Source organism: Neltuma alba, unplaced genomic scaffold (assembly GCF_004799145.2).
Source record: "Neltuma alba isolate B1F8T4 unplaced genomic scaffold, ASM479914v2 tig00005218_pilon, whole genome shotgun sequence".
NCBI lineage: Eukaryota > Viridiplantae > Streptophyta > Magnoliopsida > Fabales > Fabaceae > Neltuma > Neltuma alba.
Window position 1 is genome coordinate 46,223 of NW_021634020.1, and position 9,710 is coordinate 55,932.

At 31.0% G+C, this 9,710-nt stretch overlaps 1 protein-coding gene across 1 annotated transcript; it reads right to left on the reverse strand.

Annotated features, from left to right (window-relative positions):
- Positions 1-2,539: 2,539 nt before the first annotated feature.
- LOC114747112 (protein Spindly-like) lies at positions 2,540-9,317 on the reverse strand. The gene is made up of 6 exons (XM_028935400.1): positions 8,834-9,317; positions 8,099-8,748; positions 7,276-7,420; positions 6,813-6,934; positions 3,483-3,683; positions 2,540-2,566 (listed from the first exon to the last, which is right to left on the reverse strand). The coding sequence occupies exons 1-6, from the start codon at positions 9,315-9,317 to the stop codon at positions 2,540-2,542; spliced, it is 1,629 nt and encodes a 542-aa protein (XP_028791233.1).
- Positions 9,318-9,710: the final 393 nt, after the last annotated feature.

Consider the following 9,710-nt stretch of genomic DNA (forward strand, 5'->3'; position numbering starts at 1 on the left):
CTGCTCCCCACTCCTCCACCAACAATTGTTTCCACCATTTTGGTTCGTCCTCAACTTTCGTCTAAACAATATCAACGCCTCCTTAATTACTATTCTTTCCTCGCCTCAAACATCTTCTTCAATTAATCACATCACCTCCTCTTCTCTATCATTTTCAGGTAAATGTAATTTTGTTTCTACCACTACTCTTGTTACTTGGATCATTGATTCAGTTGCCACTGATCACATTTATAGTTCTTTAGCTCTATTTTCTTACCATTCAATTTCTCCTGTCAAAGTTAGCTTACCTACAGGTTCTCGTGTTAAATAAATTTTATATAGCTAAAAAATATTTTAAAACATATACTTTCAAAATGTCTAATATGTTTGAAACTCCTATATTTGTCAAAATAATGTGATGAAAAATTAATTACAAACTGGCTAAAAATATTTCAAACACATATTTTTTTATCATATAATATAAATGATGTTAAATTGGGAGATTATATAAATAAGTTAGATTTATAATTTAAATTAATTTAAAAACGTGTTACAAACATGAAAAACAAATATTTAGTCAATTTTATATTTATTTAAAGAATTTATCAAATGTTCAATCAATTTCTTATGTATACGTTAAATAATTTCTTAAGTTTCTGCACTAATATGATAAAAGCATTAAATAAATAATTATTTGCAAAAATAAAAAAATTAACAAAAAGAAAAAAAACTCTTAAACTTTTCAAAACAATTTTAGCCAAAATTAGCAACTTAGTATAATGAAGGGTAAATTATAGATAAAATTTATTTTAACATAAATTTCAATTTGAAAAGCGTTTTTGTAAAATTAACTTAACAGAGTTGGTAGTTTAATGTTAAAAAATAACAGTAGGAATTTAATTTTAAAAAATTAAAACTTTAAGGAGGTTAAATTCAAATTTTGAAATGTTCAGAGTGATATGCAACTAGCCGAAAGTTCAAAGAGTTTTATATATGAATTAAGGTATAAATTTGTTTCAAAAATTTTTACTTAGAATTGATGTTGATCCAAAAATTTCAAAACATAGCACTCACCCGTCAAAAAACTCACATTAACTATTGAAATTTGAAATATTGATATTGGCTATTACTCCTCCAATCCTTAATATATGACCTAATTCTTGAGTTAGTTTTGGTTCTAAATATAAGACTCATTTATCATATTTATCAATTTTTTCTAAATTACCCTTATAGATATTCTCTCAACCATAATCAAGTAAAAGAAGGCGATGAGGCATTAAGAAAGATGATTGTGGTATTTTAAGAAAATTTTGTTACATTTCTTATAATTAACTAACTTACCTAACTTTCTTAATCTAATCAAATTAGTTAAATAAGTCTTATATTAAAGACCGGAGGAGTAACATTTTTAATAGTAAGGGATAATATTATTCCACTTTATTACTTCCAAGACGACCTTAAACCCCAAAGAATTTATAGGGCAAGTGCTTTTTCCAAAACAAATTTGCATATTAACTTTTTATTTATTATAACTTCAAAATTTTAATTCATGTTAAATGCCGCGTTTTTCTTATTGATCTGACTTGACAATCTCGGTCAGTACCTTACCAACAAAAATGGTGTGAGATTTAATCTAAAAAATTAAAACATCAATGAAGTCCAATTTAAACATCGTACAGTTATATGCAGCGGGAAATTTTGTAGATTTTAGCCTAAATTTAAAATCCAAAAAAATTCGTTATTAAGTTTTAAACATCATAAATTAATTATCTTCATGTGACTCAAATGTTAAGAAAATTTTATGTAATTTTAACTAAGAACTAAGAAATTAACATTATTTAATTTTAAATTTGTCAGCATCAAATTAAAATAAAAGCATGTATGAACATCAATATTATAATAAATCACGTTATTACTCATAAATCATAAATAACCTAATTTATTTCCCAAATTTTATGTGATAGGTATATAAGACGTGTTTAATTAAGAAGTAAAAGCATATGTAAGTCTAAACATTACTATATGCTATAAAACAATTTAATTGTTGGCACAAAAATTTTCAGATTTACTCATTTTGTATTTACAAACAATTATTGCCAAAAAAAAACATAAAATTGCAAATACCTCTGGGTTAATTTTTGTAATAGCATAAGGGCACAGTGTCGATATAAAGTATTAAAATCAAAATAGAAGGACAAAAATCATACAATATTAAATAGGCCCCATTGGAGAACCAAGGTTGTTTAGATATGCTGGCTTTATGAATTGAAGAGACATAAAGAGGCACCTTTTAATTTTAATATTACAATCCGATCGAATGGTGATTCAAACAAAATAGGGCTTTTTATATTTTTAAAAAATAATAATAAAATACAAAAGATAAATATGCCTATTTACATTACTTTTTCATCGGTGTAAAGAAAAAATCAAATCATCAAGAGGAAGCAGAAGCTGCATACAAATCCTCAAAACTATTTTCTTCAGCCCGCGATTCACTTTGGACGCCTCAAATCACATGAACAGTTACAATAAATGCACAACAATAAGAAGCTTCTCCCTCTCAAGGGCCAAAGCAAAACCACTTTTTCTGCATTAAACATCACAAACAAATCATCATCATTATCAATCTCACATAAACTTTACAATGATTAATACAATCAATTGATCAAGCTTTTAATATTTGGAAGACTAGGTTAGATAATAAGGGCTAAAATGGTCTGATAGCCCTATTAGTTTAACATGTCCCAGTCATTTCGAGCTAAGTAAAGTCAAAAAATAAATAAAATGAAACTAAGTTAGGTCGAACTAGCCAGATATTGAGATGGACACTGTGATGATTAAGCAGCAATAGGATTTCGATGAATATGATTGGAGAATAAATGAAAGCATTATATAACCTTGGAGTCTTAATTGGGTAATTATATTGTTTCTTTTTGTCATTATCTCTATGAGAATCAATTCTTTGCTGTGACCCAATTATTTCAAGCCAGGTGAGATCAATGTTACTAGGCAAGGTCAACCAGTTCAAAAATAGGGAAAGTCTAGCCTAACTATGACGAACTCCTAGAAACAAGATTTTTGATAAAAGGAGAATTGCAATTAATTCCTAAAAAAACATAATTGTTATAATGACAAAACAGTTTATAATGATAAGTTTTATAATAAAAAATGATAACTTACTTATCATTAGGACTTTTTGATAGCTATTTCCTTTACATGGATTCTATGCTCCTTTTGATAAATGAATGAAAGAATGAACATTAATTGAATAAGTATTAACCTTGAAATCGGCTGGGTGGTTTTTTTCCCCATCATTATCTCCATGAGAATCAATTCTTCATTGTGAATCAATTTTAAAGAAAAACGAATTAAATGAGACCAGGCCAGGTCGAATCAGTCCGGAAATAAGGGAAGTCTGGCCCAACTATGGACACCTAAGAGCAAGATTTTCGATAAATAAATGAAGGAAACAACGAAGATTAATTGAATAGAAGAGTATTAACCTTAGAATTGGAATTTGGTGATTGTTTCTTTTTATCATCTTTTTGAGAATCAATTCTTCGGCTTGAGGAATGGCGGCCGGAAGCTCCACCGGTTTTCTTCTCATCTCTAGCTTTGTTGAAGATGACAGTGAATCCTTCTGCAGAAGCTGGATCATTCACATCCCATTCCCCAAACTTTGGTAAAGGCCTTCCTTGCTCTTGCTGGCACACAAATCAAACAAACACATTCATCAAAAATTATTCACAAGAACAACCTCCAAAATCCAAATCCAAACAATTGGGAGAGATCTATCAATCTTACCGAAGACATTGAAATGAAGGCGAAGGAGGAAAAGGATGTGATTGAAATAACAGAAACACAAGAAATAATAAGAAGGAAACAAGGGGGGAATTAATTGGCAGGCTTTATGGATGGATGAGAATTTTCTTCTCAATTAAAATGTGTTTTTTTCCCTTTGGGATTTTTGGTTTTGGGAAAAGCTCAGAATCTGATGGATGAGAGATTATTGAGAGGTTTATAATTTATAAACAAAGTTTTGGTTGTTTGGGGCCAACTCGTTTGATCTATTTAGGGGAATCTATGTAGATCTTATACAAAGCAGGAGCACCTTGCGTCTTTTATAACGTCATCAACAAATCCCACCACTTCAGTTACAAAAATTAGTCACATTTTGCCTTTTATAGCTTCTTCACATTGTTTCCACAACTATATTTCCCTACTCAAGTGAGCGTGAAAGATGATAATATTGGTCCTGTTTGGTATAAAACATTAAATATAAAGGACAAAAATTAGAGTTGAAACTGAGAAAAATCATTAAAGAATACTACTTTTAGTCCTAATTATAAGAAACAAACGAGGTTTTATAATTAGAAATGGAGGTAGTATGAGTAATTTTCTTGTTACCTAGGATTAGACAATCCCATGTAGGTGGGATTAGAAAATACCATCTAAGTAGTAAGCCCACCTCAAGATGAGTGCTCCCCTATTCTGACTTCCCCAAAACCTCCAGTAGCACGGCCGAGACAGCGATGGGTTCTCTGCCCTTACAGGGATGGAGCGAAAATTGGTCAATTGGAAATGATACTTTGAATCATAGCACTATAATAAAATACACAATCAACCAACATTTATCAGCCACCTCCTCCAATTGTATATCTCAATACCATATATATGAATTTACCTAACCTCAAATAACAAGCAATCACTCGTACTAAACATTCTTTTCGTATTTTTTTTTTAAATTTCAGTCACAATTCCTACCCATTATTTTTAATAATTAATACTAAACAGGACCATAGAGTTTTTGTGTGTGTTGCATATGTGCACACACGTACAAAAGAATTTTGTGAAAAAAATAACAACTCATTTTCTAAACATATATGTCAATCTTGTGTAAATTTAAGTTATCTAGAACTTGTAATTATCTGTGCATTCTGTTATTTTAAATATATTAGATTTGTTCTACCAATGTATATGTTATTATTAAATACTCTTATAATCTTATTTATAAGGCACTTCCAGCATATTTTATCCTGACTAAGAAAAACCATAAAATGTATTAACTTTCCATTAAAATATAATAACTTTTCAACTTTTTCTCTATTTAATATATACACTTTTTTAAAAAAATAACTAGCTACACCATAATAAATGAAAGATAAAATAGTATATTTACATTAAAATATAATGGAATAACTAATAAATATGACAAAGAAAACATTCTCTCTCTAATCCTATTTGACCAGAGGAGTAACAACTAGTAGGTACTTTTGTATAAAATTAATGACTTATAAATATTATTCCTCCAGTTCTAAATGTAAGACCCTTATACTAGTGTGTATAAGGGTCTTATATTTAGGACCGGAGGAGTAATAAGATTTAATAGACATATTTTGTCTTGGTTTGTGTAATTTGTATATGTTTTTATTAATTTTTTAAAATTTTTATTTTTAATACATTTTAATAATTGTAATATATCATTTATTGTGTGGCATTGCAGAAGTTAGCGTCTTGAAAACGCCCAGATAATTTACAAGTTAATAGTATAAAATACATCCGAATAATAATCATTCTAGTTTAGAGTGATAGAGCACATTGTAGCTTAATAGTTCATTTAATGTGTAGTAATCATATTTTAATAATTATATGAATTTGACAACTATCAATATGCTTGAATAGTTGTCTCCTCCAATTTAATAATTATGTTTAATTTTTATGACATTTACCCACCCCCAGATTATTCTGTTAAAAGTACTAATTTCTATTTTCAAGGTAAAAATAATTATCTTTAATTTTTATCAGTTTTCAGGTAATTCTTGTACGTATGCTCCATAAATGAATGTTTAAGAGGAATCAAAATAGGGTTGTTGTAAAAAAATCACAATTAGTCAATAAATTCTGTTTGCATTGATTGTTTTTCCTTCTTTTTGCCAACGTGCATTGATGATTGTATATAGCTTGAGGGCCCTTTTCTTTTATTTATTTATGGCTCTCATTCAATTCAAGGATAGATAAACAACAAAGGATTGCTGTTACGCTACTGTCTACTGGTGCATTAATGAAGTGGTAGTTTGAAACCAAATACTTCACCAAAAAGCAGTTATTTGCATATTCATTTCCTATTCTTTTAAATACAGGGTTTGGAGCATTGTAATATCCACGAAAACAAAACTACTTTAATCATACAATACCAAGATAAACCCAAAGGTCCCGTACCAAGTATTAAAAATATGAGGTAGGGAATTAGGGATTGAGATTGAGATTGAAAAAATTTACTAAATAAGTGTTTAATATGAAAAATTGCTTGTTATATGTAATCAAACAAACATATACTCCTCCGGTCCTAATTATAAGACCCAATTGACTTATTTGAGGAGATTAAGGAAGTAAGTTAAGTTGGTTATTTATAATAAATAAGTGTTGTTATTCCTAAAATATCCTTGCTAATTAAGTATATTGGCTAAAACTATCATTATTAGAAGGATTATCTTGGAAAAAAATGCATAAATATAAGAGAGAAAATGGATTGGGTCTTATAATTAGGACCAAATAAAAAGTCAAATTGGGTCTTATAATAAGGACCGGAGGAGTATATGTGGAATTGGGGTCCTACTTCCATGAGTTTGTTTAATCCTGTATAACAAGTAATTACTCATATTAATTACTGTTTTAATGATTTTCCTCAATTACAATTCCAATCCGTATCCCACATCTTCTATCATGAATTAAACTAATATAAAAGATATCCCCAGACATTGAAAAGTGCATTCTTTGAACCCCTAAAATGCCAATGCAGACAGCAAAACAGGATACTGACTATACAAAAATACAATAAAATTAGGATCTTCATGTTTCATAGCATTCACGATTTGCAAATGAGAATTGAAATGGCACTGCTTAGTTGCACTGTTCAGAGGGATGTTGACGACGACGACGACTATGACAATTCCCTCTGCAAGATCGTTCCCAATAGCCATAAATGCAAGATGAGCAGATAACCAATAACTCCTAACCTTGCTCTGGAACGACTCGTGAGAGCCCGGCCACCATAGTTTTTATATATGCTTCCTAAGTTTCACGACTCATGAATTTAGAGAACCTACAGTTCATGAGACAAACATTTGAACCAACATTTACCAGATTCCATCAAAACGATCTGCAATTAACTTTCCTCGTTTGGGTACAAATCCAGTTTTATTCAGAGACTTGAATTGATGGCTTTTACAGCAATCTAGAGTTAAGTCTTGCAATTTTTGTTGTAGCATTTGGGAGTAACTGAAATCTCATGATTACCTTTATCATCAATATCAGATTTGTTGATTAAACTACTGGGTTCTGAATCAATATCAAGTAGAAGATGGTCTGTAGATCCTTTTCGCATATTTAGCATATGAACAGCTTGTAGGACAGAAGATGTTGCTTTCTTTCCAAGTGACCCCTGTAAGGAAACAAAATCCTTACAAACATAATTTCTTGGATTAACTTTTTCCAAACCACCTATAATATATGGGGTGTCAAATACTTATACATGAGATGATTCTATCACCAACTACCCCAAAGACGAAAGTTATGCATATTCAAACAACATAGAAACCAATTTGATATACAAGAAAATCGGACGAAAATTTCAATTAATGTGAATTTAATTAAATATCCTTTATCCTTAGTCTGATGTATAAGAGCTTTCCATAGGTATGATGTTATTAAGAACTGTGTTCTATGCAATAGGTTTCAAATGCAATCAAAAAATATTTTCATTTGTAGCATCAGGCATTGTATTGCTTCCCAAACAACTTAAGTGGATGCGATAAGCAGTCAAAGTTAATCAAATAAAGGATATCAGTTAAATAAAGAAGAGGCACAAAGCATAACAGATATAGACAATGCGCTAACATGGTATATTGATTTGTAAGAATATAATTAACAAGCGTAATTCGCAATTTTTCAAGTTGACATTGGAGTCAAACCTAGATGGTGGTAATATATAATATAATCTAGTTATGAAAACCTTACTATTTGCGAATGGACTCTGCTGACATGCGTATAAAGCATAAATTAAATTTAAACATTAATTGCATCAACAAAGAATGTTATGCTTAAAGAATAACGTAGCCACCTCTTCAACTTCAGATATCTCAGATGCAACAGGTGATGCGGCTACTTCAAATATGCTCCTTTCTTGATGAAATTCAGGCTGAGAAGTCCTATTTTGGATTGAGTGTTCAAGTAACTTGACTTTGGCTGTCAATTCATCAATGACCTTCTGGTCACCAAGCAACTTAGTACTCAGTTCCTGGTCTCTAGACTTTGATTTTTCTGATCCTAGAAGAATAGTCATGACCTGCTTTTCTAGTACTGTTATTAGTCCCTTTGCACCCGCAGATTTTTTGTCTCCGTTCCAATCACTGGCTCCCAACATATCTAATATTTTCTCCAAAGAAAAGGAAATCTCAGAGTCATCATCCTTCCCATTTTTGGAATCTTCACAATTTCTGTCAAGTTGGTTGACTTCCTCATTCAGACGCTTAACTTCAAGGACCTTGTTGTCAAGGGTTAATTGCAGCTCCTCTTTGTCATGAGACAAAGAGTTCACGTGTTGCCGCAACCTAGTAACAAAATCAATGATGTGAAAAAGCTTCTTTACCGTGGTTGAAGTATGTCGCTCCATATCATCTTCTCCTGACTCCATGATAGGTATTTCAATCTTATCTATTTTGTCAGAAAGGGCTGTAGCCTCAGATGTGGAAAACAGAGATCTCTCGTTCTCTTAAAAAGAAAAGACATCATGTCATATACATGTTATTGGGGAAAAAAAAACGATATTAAGGTCAAGAAAGATTCCAACATTTACCTTGTTCCTTTGTTGATAAAGTACTGTACAATGATGAAATTTCTGCCTCTTTTTCTCTAAACTTTTCTTGTAAGGCATGATAATCCTCTAGGTCATTTCTAAGTCCTCTGCATGAACTTTGTATTGTTTGTATATCAGACTCTAGTTGCACAAATCTACTTTTATTATGGTCTCTTTCGTTAATGACCGTTTCCAGAGCAGCTCTTGCCTCATTCAACTCGCTTTGCAGATCTTCTACTGTTGCAGCTACCTCCTTCCTTCTAAGTTCAAGTTGTTTGATAAAAGTTTGAGTTTTTGTAGTAGCATTTATCAACTTTTGTGCTGTTTCCATATATTTGTTATTCCGCTGACTGTTTGCTTGTACAACGGTTTCATTGTTAAAATTTCCTGCCACAAAATTGGAGTCTGATTCCATAACACGCCTTTCAATTTCCATTTGAAGTTCTCTGGTTGAATCAGTGCATGCAGACAGCAAAATTGACATATCATTCTCTAAAGTGGCAATAGTTTTTCCTGCTTATTATCTCTTAATAGTTCCGTGGTATTTGTTCTTGCTTTCAGAGTTTCCATGTACGTAGAAGTAGTTTCAATATCAGTCTTTAGTTCTTGTAGTTTTGCCAAAAGAAGAGAGGCTAACTCGTCAATACAAGCAGAGAAATCATCAAACTTATCAACCGTGAGTTTGTCTCAACTGAAACCCTTTACTATCTCTGCAGATAACGAAATTATACCATCAATATCAGCATCATTTTCTCACTGTTGTCTAATTTGACACCAAACTTTTGAAGGTCATTGGACAAATATTTTGTCGCAAGCAGATCTTCCTGGGATAAAAACAAAATGGCATACACTTAATAATAAGAAGCTGTTGGAGAGA

What these genes read in the sequence shown, in the direction of transcription:
- LOC114747112 (XM_028935400.1), bottom strand. Translation starts at nt 9,317, where the DNA reads ATGTCAATTTTGCTGTCTGCATGCACTGATTCAACCAGAGAACTTCAA. An exon ending in ATCTGATATTGATGATAAAG is followed by an intron (nt 6,935 to 7,275) that starts GTAATCATGAGA and finishes ACGATCTTGCAG; the next exon opens with AGGGAATTGTCATAGTCGTC. An exon ending in ATGAAGATCCTAATTTTATT is followed by an intron (nt 3,684 to 6,812) that starts GTATTTTTGTAT and finishes TTTGTGTGCCAG; the next exon opens with CAAGAGCAAGGAAGGCCTTT.